The sequence below is a fragment of the Apteryx mantelli genome, chromosome 25 (assembly GCF_036417845.1).
Source record: "Apteryx mantelli isolate bAptMan1 chromosome 25, bAptMan1.hap1, whole genome shotgun sequence".
NCBI lineage: Eukaryota > Metazoa > Chordata > Aves > Apterygiformes > Apterygidae > Apteryx > Apteryx mantelli.
In genome coordinates, this window is record NC_090002.1 from 10,375,344 (window position 1) to 10,393,417 (window position 18,074).

An 18,074-nucleotide genomic window follows, 5' to 3' on the forward strand; every position below is an offset into this window, starting at 1 on the left:
AGCAGCTGGAGGCTCTGCCACATTGTCACTAGATGGTGCCCTCATCACCTGCATTGCATATTAGCACCCATAAACCGCAGCAGTGTGAAACTTGCACCAGTCAGACAGTTTTAGAGAAGCGCTATCTTGATCCATTTTGTGAGCCTGGGGGCATCAGCCCTATTGCAGTTCCACCAAACCGGTATCAGCGTAATCGTTTCAGGAATAGGTTTTGCAAAGACAGTTCGTATTAACATCCAGTCCCCAGCAGTGTCCAGGTAAAAGGACTCAGAATTTGCTCCCTCCCCTATCATTCATGAACGAGCAGAAGTTAGAAAGGCCTAAGGAAGAGGAAAGAGGGAAAGGCAGTTGGATGTACTCTGGCATTCGTGGGGATTGTCATCCTCTGCAGGTCGCCAAGGCTGGTCATTGTAGAGGTCTGCGCAATGATTGCAGTTCGGTCCTGCGGTGTTGTGCTGACACACACAATGTCCATGAACCTGGAATAGAGACAAAATATTACCCACTACTTATGGATGTTCTGCTAATTTCACAGTTTTTTTCTTTTGATTTCTTTTTGATACACAAATCATCTGGCACGCTTCTGCTTCTGGCTCACCTGCCCATTCCCAAACACTGCAGAGATGAAGACAGAAAGGTCAAGCTTTCTTACGCTCAGACAGCAAGAACCATAGCAATAGGGACAAGCTGCTCCTTAGCCCACTGCGACAATGAATTCCCAACACCTCTACAACGTACTTGAGGACAAACATACCTGAGGCTAAGAGGACAAACATAAGCTGCAGACAAGGAAATCTCACAAGAGCAAACAACTTGCATCGGCAAATCCTTTTTGGATTATGAAGGAGCCTGCTAGAAACTTCAGTGTCTTCCAGCCAGGCCAAATGACCCAGTGATGGCAGGTGCAATTACACCCAGAGTACAAACTCCTACAGCCACAAACTTCTGTAATTCCTTGTAAAGCCCCTTAACTTTCTTCATTACACAAAAAGCAGTTTTACACTGGGGTAACACAGGCTGTTTCACAGCCATCACCCTATTGCTGCAGGCAAAATGGGGCAACATTTCCCCTTGATGGATTCAAAGCAGCCTCTGGCCAGGGATAAGACTCTCTCGCATCAAATTGCTGGTCATCCTGTCTGAACTCTCCTGATCAGTATCCCCTGGGAAGCAAGAGGCCAGGGTGTATGACGGGGCTAGAATTCGGGGATGGACTGGTACCAAACAGTATTCGTCTCCCAGCTTCTCCTGCCCTGGCACTCACCACAGCATGCTGATCTCCAGAAGGAGCACAGCGGTCGGCATGTCCATTGCAGAAGCAGCTTCCCTGCACCTGCATTTCCGTCACAGCATAGAAAGTGCTGGGCGAGCGGTAACCCTGGCGCACAATGTGAGCGAGCTGAGTGAAGTTAATTCTCAGGTTGGTGAATTCTCCCAGATCTGTTAGGGACCAATAAGAGATGTGAGGAGGCAGCAGAAACAGAGAGAGGCCAGAGAAGAACATCGCAATTAGCACTGAGGGTTAGGAACAAGAGACAGACAGCAGCCTCAGCACAAAGCAGTAGTTGAACCATCAGTGAAGACCGAAAGCTGCTCCTGCATTCAAGATATTTGACATGCCAGTCTGCAGCATATCTGGGGGCACCACAAAGGAAAGTTGTGCCACTGCTGTACCTGTGGTGTGCACAGGGGACATCATACATCAGAGAGGTGCTGGGGCAGCCACCAAACATGCAGCTGAAGGCTTGCTTTGCAAAGAACTTGCTCCCTCAGAAGGGCTTACCAAGGCTCAGTGCCCTCCATCACATGTAGGCAAAACCGTAAGGTGGATCACCCTCCTCTCCCTTTCTCAGATACACAGGAGGCTGCTCACTTACTGTTGACAATCTGGCTGTAAGAGGTAGAAATGGTAGATGCCAGGTCTCGGACACTGAATTTGACCTTAGAAGGAAAAAATTAAGAAAATTAAAATGCAGAAGGATAGGGTTCTTTCTTTTCACAACTTAAGCAGTAAGACTGTGCCCTGGACCCGTTTCCTCTGCAAAACTGTCACTTAATGCAGGAAAAAGGCCTTAGAATTGCTGGGGATTTAGCAGAAGACTGACATAACCCCTAGCTTGCCCACAAAGCAGTAAGGACTTTCCTTTGAGAAGGAGTAAGAATCTTCCAGAGGACTCTCCTCAGCGCTCTTGGATGTCCACTGACTCACATCACTTGCTAGGTATAATATTTGTACAAGATTTCCTGCAACACACAAATCCCAGCACTTCCAAGCCACCACATCCTTCTGCAACGTAACTTGGGTGATCTGCCCCCTATTACAGGATCACATTGCAAGGAATGCACAAATGCTGGGGCTCCGTGCAACAAAATCCTATAAATCTTACCTTGCCCCCATGCAAAGGGTATCCATGCTGGGCATGCAGTGCCTGGCACTGAAGGTCCTGCCAGCTCTTGGGGGAGCCCTGGGGGATCTGAGGAAAGGAGGCGGCGCAGTCTGAGGCGAGGTACTGATAAACCTTCCAGGTCTTGCCAAAGTCAGTGGAGCGCTCAATCAGCATTGCGGCAGGGAGGAGCGACTGCAGTGGCAGGGAGGAAAGAAGAGGCATATCTCTGATTAAGGCTTGCACCAAAGATATTTTACAGCAGACAATCAGTTATATGGGAACCTACCGCCCACTGGAGGCCAGCCTGCTCTGGTCCTCCAAATAGCCCTAGGAAACAGCCATACAAATGGAAAAGAAGGGAGGAATGGAGGCATGATCCCTGGCCTGCTTATGTAGAGCCCAGCAAGAGCTTTGTATCTGGGTTCCCACATCCTGCCAAGAGCCAGCAGGGCCCTTCCACTATGTTTTGTAACCTCTTTGAAAGTTGGGAAGGTGCATACAAACCCTGAAGTCAAGGACAATGCCACTGAGCTGGAATTTCTTGTCCAGATCCAGCTGCAAAGAGACCCGATCCATGCCTGGAGACACAAAGAGGCAGTTTTCAGAGATGCAGACCATGGACTTTAGAAAAATAAAACATTGAGCTGTCTGAGCCAAGTCATTTATTTCCCTCTTTCCTTCCAATCTATTGAATTCAACACCTCTTCTCCTCCCCTCAATGCCACTATTCCAATCATTTAAGTCACCAAGTGTCTGTGAAAACACGAAGTTAGAAACTTGGAATTACCATCCCACAGGGAACAGCTTGTTCTGGTTCAAACCAGGAACTGAAGTTTCAAAATCCCCTTTGAAATATTTTTGGGAAAACAAAAGTTTCTCTTCAATTGTTTTCTGAATCTATGTTCAATTTCTTTCTGAGACTAAATGCAGCATCCAGGCACCTCTGACGCTGGGAACGCTTAAGGCTGATCCCAGGCAATCGGGGGAACCAAGGAAAGATTCCTGCTGCAGAACATGCAGGCCTGAAGGCTCAGAGATGTGAAAGCCCACAGTGTCCTGGAGGAATCCCAGCTTCCCCAGTACTCACTGTTCTGGGACTGCCACCAGCGCAGGTGCCCTTTGGAGGACAGCACGTTTTCCACACGGTGACTGTTGTGGGAGTGAGGCACCCGAGAGTCGCACCTGCAGCATTTCATGCTCCACTGAAAGGAAAAAGGCAGGTAGAAACAGCCATCAGCATATGGCCAAAGGGAAGCTGCCACGAACTTAGCTTTCATCCAGACAAGAGGGGCAAATTCGGCATGAAATTGTAGACGAACAAATTAAATAAAGCTGTTTTCTTAGACAGCTAAACATCTTAGGTCAATAAAATTAATGGTGATCAGAACTCAAGCGGTCCCCCTCACACCTCATACGTAAAAAGCTCATGGTTTTAAGGACTAAAAACTAAAACCAAAATTGTTTTGACTAAAACATATTTTTGGCCAATCATCAAAAAATGCCTTTTTTTAAACCACCTCCCTGGTTTCTGCAATGGCAGTGCTTGACAAAAAGCTCTTTGCAGCTTTTCAGCACCAGTTTGCCTTTTCCACATAACTGAGTAGGGCTGTTTGGGCAAACAGAAAGGCCTTTCTCTAGCATCCACAAACAGTAAATGTAGCTCAGCCCCTCTGCACTCTCCCCTCTGAGCAAAGCAGGAGCAAACAGCTCAGTGGGTGAAAAGTGAGCGGGTGGGGAGTCGAGCAGCTCAAAGTTCAGCTCTCCCTTAAGCCCTTAAGCAAGTAATTCAAGAAGCAAACAGAGATGTAGCATAGGGAATGCAGAGACTGAAAAAAAACAGGGTCCCTGAGGAGCAAACAAATATCCCAGTTTTGACTAACCAAGCAACGCTAAATGCCGTTACTTCCAGAAAGCTTTTGGGTGCATGTGGCAGATGAGTAGGCTCAGAAACATGTAGAAAGCAGTAGGAAGTAGATTGAGTAAGAGACAAGGAGCAGTAAAGGTCCCAATTTTGGCCAAAAGGAGCACCAGCCATGAGGTGGGCAAACAGGCTGGGTTAGGGCACCAGTGAAACAGGGAGGAAATACTTCAAGTGAAGAAAAGGAGGGGAAGAGAAGGTCTCAGAGGGATGTTAAGATGACTGCTGATGACAGGCATTGTGGCACTGTCACAGACAGGACACAGAGAGGGCTCATCCGAAAGACTTTGTACCTGCCATGTTCAAAACGGAATAAACACAACAGGCTACAGAGGTGATGGAGGAGTGGAGAGCTGATACATGAGAGAGAGGGAAAAAACAAACAAACAAACAAAAAAAGATCATGCACTTGGCATGTTCAGCCTAGCAAAATGCAAATGAAGAGCAGATACTGCTCTCTGGAAACGTTCCTGGGGTGATGCACCAAGGAGGGCAAAGAGCTATGTAAGCTTAGGACAACATTGCTCTAAAAGCAAATAAGATTAACGGGATGTAAATCATTTAGACCGAAAATCAGAGCTGTCAACCACCAGAGCTGCCTTCAAACTGAGTGGTGGGATATGCACTTTAAATAGACACATCCTGAAGCTGGATAAAATTTTGAAAGATTATAAATGCCGTTTATTGTGACGGCAGGAGACTGGCCTCGAAGGCTTGGTGGCATGCACAGGCTGACATGCTCAATGCGGAGGTGGCTCAGAAAGCTACCTTGAGAGGAAACGAGGTTTAACAGGAGAGAAGCAGCCAGAAGAAGGGGAGAACATTTGACACAAGGCATTAACCGCTGACAGCGAGAAGGCAATATGAGATGCTCCAGCTGCGAGGGCTGGAGGTCTCCAGGGTGACATGAGGCAACACCATAGGCATGGGACGTTTTTGGGACCCCAGTGATGAGATCAGCTTTCAGTGTCAGGGCAGAGACATCAAGTGCCTGGAGCAAGTAGCAAGAAGCACTTTACAGCTATCTCTGTGCTAAAATCTTCCCCGTCTGTTATTAAAACAAATGGGCAGATTCCAGTTGAAACATTGAGCACATTCCTGTGCATTTGTCAGGTTTAAGGAAAAATCTGTGCTCAGGAGCATGCCGTGGTGAGGCAGCAGGAGGTAGTGGCTATGGGGTGGTAGAATGGAGATTTCTGTTTTCCCTTTCTAACCATGAAAAGGTTGAGTCACAGGTTACACATTTCTTTTTACCTGAAACAGGATCATTTAAGTCAGTAAGTTTCTTTCATTTCTACAAAAAGTACTCAGTTCCATAAGAACTTTTTATTAACTTAAAGAAAAATTCAAGGGAAAACTCCATCCAGAATTACCTTGCTTGCACTTGCACAAAACCCAAACCATACGAAGCCTAGGTTGGTTTTGAATGGAAAACAGAAATTGATAACACAATCATCTAATAGCAGATCCAGAGCTGTTCGATGGCTTTCCCAACTTGAGGTTGTATTCATTCATCATTAGCAGATAGTGCTTTGCTGATGACAAGGAAGTTAAGCAGCCGTGAAGCTACAGCACCTTAAGAGAGCTCTGAGCACAGATAGTGGTTTGGTTTTAGTTTCTAGCAAAATGAAGAACTGAACCCCCTGCCCATGGACCTGGGAACCTTTCAGCAGAGTTAGATGGATATTGAGAAGAGAGCCTCAGTTTAAACAGATCTGTTTCTATTATATTTGCACTCTTTATGCTCCATCTATAAACATCCCACAACAGGAGTTGACTAACTACAAAATTTATAACATAAAGAATATTGCAGAGAAAGCACCCAGAGAGACTCCAAAATACATAATCATACAATTTTCCCTGGGTCTACCAACTCCTCCTGGCTCTGTCAGTACAGAACAGAAACAATACAATTTGGTCCAGCCAGAAGAATTCATTTCAGATAATGACTACTAGTAGCAAATTGTTTGTCAGAAAGCTATGGGAATTATCCACAGAAATAATTTAGTGAACAATGCCCAATAATATTAAACTTCACAATTCTGACTACGATTAGAAAGGGGAAAAGGAAGACTTTCTGCAAGGGAAAAGGAAGGTTAACCACAGATAAATTATTTATTAAGAATTATTCATGCATATTTGTTAAGACCATTCACACAGCTATAGACAAAAGTACCTTCTAGCAGCTAAAATGCAATTAATGCTTTGGCAGTAAAGCTTCAATCACTTTTAAAATGCAGTCCTAAGTAAAGATGAAACTATCTGCCTGAGACAGACCCTTCAAATTTATCCAAGAATCATCCTGGGACCTCTGCTCAGTGTGAAAATCTTTTCCAGTTTATTGGTAAAGTTTCATCATTTAACTCTGTGGAGCTTCTGCAGCCTGCAGCTGTTTGGATCGCACCTGTCCCACGTATCCCTTACTAAGGAAAAGATCTGCCTGTTAAGCCCGGCTCACACTTGCCTTGCTGAGGCCAACACGGAGTAGCTCTGGGCGAGCTCCGGCATGCGGCTCTCCTGCCAGGCAGACTGAGCATGTCTGCACTTGGGGACAGGTGGGAAAAAAAATGCCATTTCCAGTGACAGACTTGAACACTGAAATCTGAGCTGGGAAATCTGAGCTTACCTTTTTTTTTAAAGCTAAAATTAACACTGGAATAAAAATTCAAAATTCATTTCACATACTTTGAGCAAATTGTGAAACTCTATTGCACGAGAGAATTTGCTATTACTGACTATGTGTCTCAAAGTTCCTTGGGACAGAGGGAATTACCAAAATGACAGTCTAGCTGTGGGCTGAGGGGAGATTTACCAAGAAAAGACCTTTCCCTGCTTTTCCCCTCTCTTTTTTACCAGCATAGTGAATGATTCAGTAGATTCATCTGAGATGAGCTGGCCAGGAATAAACCAAGGCCGTGGGAGTACATGACAGAAATGGAAATGAAGAGGTCAGAGTCTAAGCTGGTTCACTGACGCACGGGGCAGTCCTGGGCCCCAGCTCTCCCATGCCTCTCCCATACTTGCTCTTGTCCAATGCTCTCCCAGGTGAGCATGGCCAAACACCAGCAGTCCAGCCCACGTGCTACTGAGACATAAAGAATATGTATGCGCTGTAGGAGGTGCCAGAAGCAATCCTGCGAGATGCGGCACTGAAAAGACCTACAGGATCGCAGAAGAAGCTGTAGGTCTGACAACAGCTCACTGCCCTTCTACTTCTCAAAACTGCAAAGCTGCTCTTATAATCACCCAAAATATTGGTTATGAAAACTCTGAGATTAAAGGAAATTTTGTTCAAGCTGTTTGAAAGGTAGTTCACAAGGCAGTCATTTTAGAGGAAAAGCTAGCATGTTGAGGAAAAAAAGATTTACGTTTTAGAAATAAATGTGTGTGGGGGGAATCTATTTAGAAGAACAACTAGCAATTGCGAATAAAAATGCACATACACTGCATGTAAGAGCAAGCCAAGACTGTGAACTAGAATGGGAAGTACGCACACAACATGCTGTGTGAGAGAAAGTATGTGTATCTGTCTGCAGGTGATTGATACCTGCAAAGGACAAATATATGCCATTCGGACACTCGCGCACCGTGCGTGCACGCACGTGAATGCACTCTCACCTAATGCAAACACAGCCCTGAGCTGTGCAATTCTCCCGCAGTTCTGCTTCAGATCTTTGCAGCTCTCATTCTCTTATGACCTTGTAAAACCAGCTGCTCATTAACCTCCCATGCTTCCCCTCTCTCCACGCATGCAGGGGCAGCAAACCTCAAAGAATTTTAAGCTGATGGACTCTGACCAAAGTATTTTAAGTAGCTCTAGCTGCCATTTTAACATGAGTAGAGAGCCCTTGAAATAAAACCTCCTGGCATAGGTGCATAAACCAAAATAAACTGAAATTACTCATCAGCAAAAACGGGAAGCTGCTTCTCTCCAGCCTTGAAATGAAGACCTTTAATAGCTGTTGAGACCTTGGCGATCTTGTATTAACTCAGTTTCATGTCAGCAAGAGGCACTGTGTCAGTCGGTTTCCTGGCATCCAGCCTCCCATACGGTAACCTTGTGTGGTCTTGCATGATAAATATTGTATTGGGACAGTAATTACCATTCCAAGTTTATTTTGGAAAGATCTGGAAGACAGCAGGAATTTATAGATATGTATAGAGAGAGATTCAAAAATAGGATGGGCAGCAAGAAAAAGTTATCTTAGGAACAAGGGCACCTGTTAAAGTCAAGTTATGTAATTCTATTTCAGCCTATTTTAAGTGTTAGCACCAGCGGCACGGCACCCCTATGCCAGGCCATTGCAGTAGGTCCCATTTAGCCTGTAAAGTACTCCATACATGTTCAGTGGAAAACACTATAGAAATTACCAATGGATGCGTTGTCAGCGACAAGCTTCTAAGTGAGCAATTTTTATTTGCAAAGAGACCTCTCATTTGCATTTCAATTTTGAGTCACAGATATAAAACTTAGCCATAATGCCCAATTTCACATCCTTTCCTGGACAGTCAGAAGTGACACAGTGAAGTCTGAGTTCTGAGGTTATGCCCAAAACAAACACAGTGAACTCAGTTTGGTTTTACTGGAGACCCCAAAACTCAGAGGTGACAGAGGAGATGGGGAAGAAGAATGGATAAAGAAGAAAGACTGGATAAAAGTTTGTGCCTATTTAAAGAAACAGACTGAAAAGAGAAGGACCCCACAACTAAATGCAGATCAGACCCGAGATCTTAAATGCTTGGCACACCCTTACAGAGGCAACGAGCAGTTAAATGATTTTCCTCTAACTTCAGCTTTGCCTGAGCTTACTAGAAGCCAGACTGCTGTTTGCTGAGAGTCTGGCAAGACTTGTAGCAAATGACATCCAGACCCAAGCAGCGTTTTTTGTCACTGCTTTCAAAATATTCACAACACCTTGAACAAGAGAAAGGCATTGAGCTGCATCTTTTCATCCTCTGGAAATAGCCAGAGCACAAAGCTGTGCAGTGACCTGTAGGAGCTGCACTCAGTGGCTGTCTATTCTTTGCCAGCATTTGCAACAGAGAGTTGAGTAACAAATAATTTAGACGAAACTCCCCCAAACTTAAGCATTGTCCCTAATCACAAGCAAGGCAGAGATTCAGGAAGAGTCATCTCGTGACCCACCCAGTCTATGGATCGGCTCATTCTGCTGCTCCAACAGGAACGCGGTATTCAGTACTGCTTAAACAAAGATTTGGCCTTGCCTGTTCTCAGTGGAAAATTACAGCCTTGCCCAGTTCTTGTCTGAGAGCTCCATTTCCTTCCTGTGATAAATATTCCAGCGAGATCCTGGCACTCGCTGCTCCAAGGAGAGAGCTACACTGTTTGGAGCCAGTTGCATTTGGGGCCTGATTTGTCAAGTGCAACCTAATTTAATATCAGTAAAGGACAGCAGTGATCAGTTAAAAACTACGGTGGTATATTCCTTCAGGGAGTCTAACTATATCTACAACTAACTATATCTACACGCTTCAGCCCATGTATCTTTCCTCCCTTCTCAAAATTAACTCACAGCCAGAAAGCAGAGGCTTTTGCTGAACATCTGTGACTAAGAACCTAAGGGCAAATATCTTGAATAAACATGCATGTGGCCTCTAGGGACAGTTTGAATCTTACTGCTAGTAAGGTCAATATATTGGAAGTCAGCAAATATATACTAAATGACCAGGATCCAGGCTAAGCACAACCTCTAACAGCCAACGTCATCTGTTGGACAAGCATCCTAGGCGTACAGCGCACAGGTTTAAGGAGATGAAGTTCAATTCATTTCTCTTGCTTGAAAGCAAACATGTGGGTGCCTGTTTTCCTCACCCAGTCTGTTCACTCATTATGTCCCCTCAGCAAAACATCATTTAAAATCTGCCAGAATGAGAGTCTGGAGAAACCATACTGTATCATTTTATCTCTGCACAGTGCATACATTGCTGGAGTCCAGCTGCCTCTACAATTTGTCTACGAGGGGATGACATGATGTCTCAGAGCATATGTGGCAATTTGCAATTATGTGGTAGAAAGAGGATACAGAAAACGGAGGAGGAGAAAATATACAGGGAAACTGCCTTTTTCTTCTATACGACCTCTGCAGGTAGAGACATATCCCTGAAGCAAAGAACAGGATGTGTCTGAATGCAAGAATAAGATGTGATAAGCACAGATCAGTAACTCACTGTTACTGTGTTACCTTCAACAGGTCAGGAACACAAATTATTTGGTATGAACCCTAAACATTATGAAGTAATACCCAAAACTAGCAGCCCTGCTTTGAGCAGGGGTTTGGACCTGCCGTGCTCCCATCCAATCACAATTATTTCATGATTCTAGGGATGCATATTCCTCCGTAGGAGACTTGGGTCTGAAAAGAAAATGAGCTGGGAGGCACAGCGGCTTTTAGCGTGAATTCACCTATTCCAACATGTCTAAGGGCTGTTGAACCATCCAGCAGGCAGTATAATTTGGATTAAAATGTTTCTTGTGATATAGAGTCACTGCTGAGGTCCCCTACAAACTCATGCAGGTGGGCAAGCAGATGTAACCATCAGATGATAGCAATAAGGTAGACAGATGCATCAGAGTCTTCAATGTATTCCCTTTCACAGATACTGCCCTGTATTTCGGGAACTAATCAAAAATGATTCAGTGCTTAGTTACTACAGGGAGAGATGCTAAGGATAACTTCAGCCAGATGACAGCAATGATCTGTCAGTAAAAGAAAGACTCACTCCGGGATTTCTCTTTGCCTGAGTCTCACGCTCCCCTCCCAGCAACTGTCTTAAGGAGTAGGTTTATCTAGTACCTGTCTTCTCACTTCCTCAACTGGCTGACCTGTTATCACCAGGCACACAGAGTGATAAAGATAACTTCTTACTCTTCATTGCTCATATCCACCAATTGCTCATGAAAAGCAGGTGAGAAAAAGCAGAAAATCTTGGTCCTTGACCTTATGCAAACAACGTTTTAATATCTCACATGATAAACCTTTTGGGAAAGTCAAGGTGTAAGGATCCATGTCATTGCCACGCACACACAAACTGCTTTCACTGTAGAAAGCAGATTCAGAGCAGCAAGGTAAATGCAAGGAAACCCAATTTTGTTCTCATCTTGGCTACAATCTTTTTCAAAAGCCTTTACAATGATGTACAGGGTGTTCTGGGTACCTCAAAATTAATTAACCATAAAACAACCAGAAAACCTGTAGCTGTTTTCTATTTTTATGTTTTTTAAGCTGAAAGTACTGCATAAACCCTGAGGAAAGTACTGTCCAGGCTCCCCAGAGAAGTGTTAACCTTGCTTGGTCTAAATAAGCCAAGGCCCTGTTACTGCTTCTTCCAGCAGAGAAGCCAAGAGCTGAATGTGCCACAAAGCTGTCACGTTGTCACAGAAGAGATAGCCAGGCAAGAGGATGTGGAACCTGCTGATCTGCAAGAAAACTGCACAGTGCCTTCTCTTACCTACGACTAGGTGATAATAGCTACTCCATATTCCTGTCAAAGTGCTGTGCTTAGCATTTAAATAAACAGATGAATTTACTGGGCCTGGAATGACACCTCAGTCAATGAGAGTCTTTCCACGCACATCAGTGGCTTCGGGACTCCAAATCCAGGCTCACTTATATTTAAATTCTATTTTCAGTTCTCCTCTTGCTTTTACTTTCCCTGCTGACTTGAACAGCCATTTCCCAAGCTTTAAGTTCTTTTCACACCAGACCATTGGTCTGCCTGGTTTCCACCCCCCAGCACTTTCCTAATCATCGCTGCAGTCCCCTGTGCTATAAATGGCAATGCAGAGTCCCTCCTGGATTTCACTAGACTGAGCCTACAGCCAAGAAATGGAGCAATCAGTAGTGCAAAGTATAAAGGTTAGAGGGACTCAGAGCCAGAGCTCTGGAAGCAGACAATGGAGCAGAGGCTGAAACCGATGCCCACAGCAACTGACCTACTAGAATTGCACAAGAGCATACGCAGGGTCAGCGCAGGCTGGCACCGAAGTCAGACAGCAGGCACCAGCCAGCTGACGGGGGGAAGAGCACGCAGAGAATGAGAGCAACCCCTCATCCCATGCCCTCTGCTGAGATTGCAAAACGACTCCAGATTTGTACCTATTTGGCACACGAGCAAGACCTATAGCAAAAAAAGTCATGAGAGTCTATAAGTTAAACAAGCCTACTTTTTATAAAATGGGACTAGGAAATAGTGAGTTCATTTAGATAGGGAAATATCAAAGGCGGGGGAAATCAGGAAATGCTCAACACATGGGGATTTCTCCTTCTGCAAAGATAGGAACTGATATATTCAAAACTCTTAGTAGCCATTACAATTGCAGAACAGAAACAAGAGTCTTTCAGAAATTTATTAGCAGTAATAATGCATCCCTCTTTTCAGTAAAGGAAAGGACCATACATATGTAGAAACTCAGGAAGCAAAGACTCCATTCTCAAAGCTAGAAGTAGAGAATCCAACTTAATATGACATATAAGTGTTAGTTGTTCCAATTCCTTCTAACCCTGGTACTTATAAGACAAGGTATAAGGAATATGAAGACTGAATATTTTAGAAACTTCAGGACCAGAAGACTGCAATTTTACCATTCTGACTTCATGTGCAGTGCAGGACCTCACTCATTAATTCTGCACTGATCATTTCTACTCAGGTACATTATATCCATGAGAGACACATCCAGCCTCCTCCTCAAAGATGACAAATGATGCAGATTATCACAAACGAAGGCCCTTCAGAGTGATTTCTCAAGTTTAAGTAAAAGGGATAACTAGCCCACTCTAGCTGTTATACACACTAACAGCTTAAACAAGATTTTGGAGATGCTTACTTCCCATAAAACAGGCTTCTGCTTCTAGCAAAAGTCACTGTTAGGCAAAGATTTCAGAGGTACGTGAGTGCACAATGCTGCTCCAGTACCAACAGAAATTAGAAGGAAAAACATTGTCAAACCAGAAAGAAATGCTCAATTTTTTCCTGTCCGTAAGCCACAGTACCCTTGAGAAGGAGCTGTGGGTTTTGCTGCATATTGAGGAGGCGAGCAAACAAATCAGCTCCCTTGGAGCAGCAAAACAGCTCTGAATAAAGTGAGTGGGAGCCTGAACTGCAGAAAAGTCTGACTACAACTGTCAGCATAAGGGTCTGGGAGGGGCATTACTTTCATACACGTCCAGGCTGGGGGGCTGCTTCAGTTTCATACCAAATAAAAGCTCCCAAGCCACCCTGACCTAACAGCCCAGAATGAAAAAAAGAATGAAAATCTCTCCAACCCAGTGAGAAAGTCACTAGTTATGTAACACACATCCGTTTACTGCCATATCTTGGCCTTTTAATTTAAGTGGAATTAGAACCAGAAGAAGGGTGACTCACTGGAAGTGGATCTCACTACAGAAAATACTACCTTATCAGAGGCCTGCCATTCCCTCTCAAGTGTCTCTTCCAACCAGCCTTTCCAAGACCCTTATAACCTGTTCTGCATCAAACCCACTCCATTTTGAGGTTCCTCCACCACTGTTACTGTAACTGAAGTTAAAAATTCCAGACAAACGCAGAAAGGCTTTAGGACACATTCATGTTACAGACATTAATCCTGCAACATTTTCAGCTCTGTGCAAACTTATCCATAAAGCCTTACTTTGATTTTGGTGGCAGATTTGGAGACTGGGAATTTGCAATTGCAGCTGGCTGAAATGTTACACTCTAAGCATGATTTCCTACCCTCGCACTACCAACCTAATTGAAAACAGTCATTCGGTTTAGAAGTTTTTCTAGATCTTTGTAAAAGACCTGAAATGATCTCATTTTTGATGACTGAAATTTGGGTTTAGTTTATAAAAAGTCTGGGGTGTTAAGAAGGCCTGGGATTTTTTGATGTAAAAGCTCACATTTTGCCCTCAGTTTCTCATGAGAATACCAGCAGTTTCCTCTCTGGCTCCAGGACGATCAGGGCACAGACTCCAGAGATTTGCTGCCCTCGCCCTACCACAGCATTCACATTCAGCTCCACTTCAACAAAATGGGAATGAAGCACTCCCCTGCCTCTACACACGTTCAAGGAGACACTGAAGATTGTGAGATTATCTGACATTATTGCAAGGGTGATAAATACCTGAAATAGGTTAAACACATCGCTGTAAAAGGGTAGCAAGGATAACATGAGTAAAGGCATTGGCATCCCTACATGAGGTTTATGAATGCAGAGGAAGGAGGTGAACATACTTCCCCATACGGTGTGCAGTAAGTCTCGGGTTTGGTAAGGCCACATGTAGAGGAGGCTTTCAAGTGATGGATTCTTCCTACAAGGAGGTCTCCCACCGGCGGGTAGCAAGCTCCATGAGAACAGGATCTCTGCGCATCTAGGAGCTGGGGTAAAGCTGGAACAGCAGAGAAACAAGATCTCAGTAACATGTCAGAGTGGTACAAGAGCACACTTGCTGACTGATAACTATCTTCCCAAATAAATCAATTATGTGGTCATGTTGAGACAAAGCTACAATGTAAATATGTGTCAAATAGGACATAAGTATTTTGCCCCTGAATTGCTTTTATTTTTAATAAGAAAGGTATTTAAAATATGTGGTTTGTACTAACAATTACTTCTGAAACTCTTCTTTGACATGATGCCTACCAAAAATTCCGAAAGGTGGGCTTCAGGGACGCTCAGTTCACTGCCTGCCATACTGAACAGCATCATCTGGTTTCCTCCTTTATCTGTAGGCACCTATAGCCACTTGTAGCAGCTCGGACAGAGAGCATCCTTTTGCAGAACACCAGCACTGCTCTTGAACACTGATCTCCCAGCTGCCACCATAAAACTACGGCTAATATAATGCTTAGACTAGCAGCATTTCTTAACCTCAGGAGGAAAAACTTCCCGTCATTCAGTTCTCATCAATAAAGTTAATATTCTGATTACTTTTGCAAGAATTTTAGCTGTGTATAAAACCACCTTCCCAGAACACAGTACATATGGAGGCTATAGGCAATGTAGCTCATTATATTACAAATATACCACCCCAATTATAAACACAACAAAGTCATTCCCAAGTGGCAGGAAATATTTAGTTGACCTCTCCCCATATCCTTTCAGAAGCACAGCGAATGGGCTAAGGCTTACCCATGAGTATAAATAACGCCCATGGACAAAGCTGGCAGTGAGACTCCATACTGCTGAGGACACACCTAGGGAAGAATTTGCAGCATGAGCAAAAAGAAGCAGAAAACACTCTCTAAAACACAGTCTGTGTCCTTTACGTTCCTTCACAATTTACAGGGAAGTGATTTCTTTGATCTACAGCAGAGTAGCATGGGTGAAAATCCAGAATAAGTAAGAGGAAAATCAGACTCTGAGATTATACATTAAAAATGAATGACTACAAAGCATCTCAGGTTTTTGTCTAACTCGTGAAGCATATACAAGATTCTCCCAAACTACATCAAAGATTGCCCTCTTCCCCCAAACACTATCTTTGGATCTTTTTTTTATTGCTGAGGTGAACCACAGATACAAGCACGGCACCTTACTCTTAACAGAGCTGTAATTCCCAACTGCCTGCTTTCCCAGGGATGTTGAGAACCCGCAGCTCCCAGCAGCACGATCAGCCAGGGCAAGGGACCCCTGCCAAAGTCGAGTCACAACACACACCTAGAAACTACATCCTGATAAGGGCAGCGACTGGGCTGCCGCTTCTTTACATGCACACAGTGTAGTTTCTGTTCACCAGCCTACCCTTTGCCCTATGTTTTCAGACTTGATTCCAGGTCAAAACTTGCTGGCATTTCAAATAGTCCAAAGTCTTATTCTGTGACAGAAAAAAAAAGAAATCTGTAGAAGTCATTGCAAAATAAGTGACTTCTACAGCATTTCTGTTCAGAAATCCTGCACAAGAGCTTGCTACAAACAGAACTGCCAGCACTCACCTAGCAGTAAGAAATGCTCTCCCCTGCTTCACATCAAGTACCAAAGGCACGCACAGCTTGTCTCCGATGCCTGTGGTATACTGTACATACCTGGCTCGAGGCGAGGACTTTCGTGCTCTGGTGTTATCCCACAGCTGATCTGAAAGCCCGCAGTGCTCTGAGGCGCTGGCTCTTTCCTCTCTCTGCTTTTAACATACAGCTACCTCACCTGGGTAAGTAGGTACCTGTGGGTGTAGTAAGATAAAGGGAGTGATTCAGGCATCTTCATACATACACACCCAAATACTGTATAACTCATGACAGCTTCCAGACAGGGCACAGCCGCAGACAGAAATCACTGAGCAGGAGGATGACGGCAGCGTGATCGAACACTTCTACAGTTTACCATCAAGTGAATTCATATCTGCAGCTGCGGGATAGTCCCAGTGTGCCTGGGGCTTGTGTGGAGTAAAGTTAGCTTTAAATCGGTTAGCTTGAGCACCAGCGAAAGTGCCGCTGCAGCTGCGCACCTGAGCACAGCCCACGCACCCACACGTTTGCCCAGCTTCCCAGGCAGGGTTTGCAGACCACACTTAGCACTGTGCTGGCAAGGCAACGCAGTCGCCAGCACCCAAACTTGATAACTTATATACTTAGGGACATCCATATGAACTATAATTGCCCTACATATTCATACACAAGGTTTCAGCCTGAATGCCTCAAGCACAGTGACATGGTTTTACAGGCAGACTAGATAATGCGCCCACTTAGGTGCCCATTCAGGTACCTAGAAAAGTGCCAATATTTCCAAAGAGGCTCCATATTTCTCACACCAGGATGATTTTGAATAGCATCCTCTACATAAATCAACCAAGACTACAAAGGGAGTCTGTGGAAGAGCCAGACCCGTAGCTTAATGCCCAGCTGGTGAGAGCATCCCTTCACCCCTACTTCAGACCCCAATCAGATCTCCTTACGCTTGACACAGTTCAGTAGTCACTGTCAACTTATGGTAGTGTAACAGTATCTTAAGTTCAGTTTTCTAGTGTGCCTGCAAAGTGTGTGAGATAGCACTAAAAGCCTTTTCTTCCCAAAGTTCATGCAGTTTTTGACAGCTCTGTTTAAAGAAAGAACTGTTAAGTAAATGCCACTGGGACTGCAACTCATCCGCGCGCCACACAGTGACCACCCAGCTGTTCGGCTCCCAGCAGCTTGCAGACCTGCCAACACGTGCTGCGTTTCAGCTGCAGCTGGAGAGCTGAAAAGCTCTGCATTTTCTTTGCCAAATCCCTGAAGCCATGCAGACCCCCAAAACACTTGTTCTAATAACCCCTTTTCCCAAACCTCAGAAAAATGGAACCTGTGTCAAGTCTTTGCCATTTGCTTTACTGAAACAACCCCAAAATAAATTCCTCTCTCCTGCTTTCAGGAGTGCTAAGCTGGCAACAGCCAACTGTCAGACTGCTCTGCATCTGCGCTCCTGTCGCTTTGCTGATGTATGCTACCTACCTCCACCGTCTTCACATGGAGCAACACAGACGTGTGCAATCTGAGGAGCAGGAACTCACAGAAAGTGCACACAACAAAGCCGGAAAAAAATATTGTCCCTAAGGCTACAGTATGTGAAGCATTGGCTCAGCTTCCGTCTCTCCTTAGGTGTGCCCGCACCATTGTGCAAGCAGGGAGCAGGCCTGGGTGTGCCTGCCCTTAGACAGCTGCTCAGCAATGCTGTAACGCTGCATTCCTCCTCCTGCAGCCTTCCCTCAAAGATGCCTCCTCCCCTCCTCCGCTAGCAGCTCACAGCATGTCAAAGGAAGAGAAAAGAAACGCTGAAACACTTTACAGAGAAAGCAAAA

The 18,074-nt window shown here is 44.6% G+C and overlaps 1 protein-coding gene across 1 annotated transcript in view; it reads right to left on the reverse strand.

Moving 5' to 3' along the window:
* The window catches only part of LAMB3 (laminin subunit beta 3), a 32,558-nt gene extending 14,791 nt beyond the window's left edge, over nt 1-17,767 (reverse strand). The window contains exons 1-10 of the mRNA XM_013950500.2: nt 17,728-17,767; nt 16,330-16,463; nt 15,437-15,501; nt 14,539-14,693; nt 3,475-3,589; nt 2,892-2,965; nt 2,388-2,579; nt 1,878-1,941; nt 1,265-1,440; nt 359-479 (exon numbers count right to left, since the gene is read on the reverse strand). Coding sequence (XP_013805954.2) covers nt 359-479; nt 1,265-1,440; nt 1,878-1,941; nt 2,388-2,579; nt 2,892-2,965; nt 3,475-3,589; nt 14,539-14,693; nt 15,437-15,485 — 946 coding nt within the window. The 5' untranslated portion in view covers nt 15,486-15,501; nt 16,330-16,463; nt 17,728-17,767. The remainder of the gene's footprint in view (nt 1-358; nt 480-1,264; nt 1,441-1,877; nt 1,942-2,387; nt 2,580-2,891; nt 2,966-3,474; nt 3,590-14,538; nt 14,694-15,436; nt 15,502-16,329; nt 16,464-17,727) is intronic.
* Between the last annotated feature and the right edge of the window lie 307 nt (nt 17,768-18,074).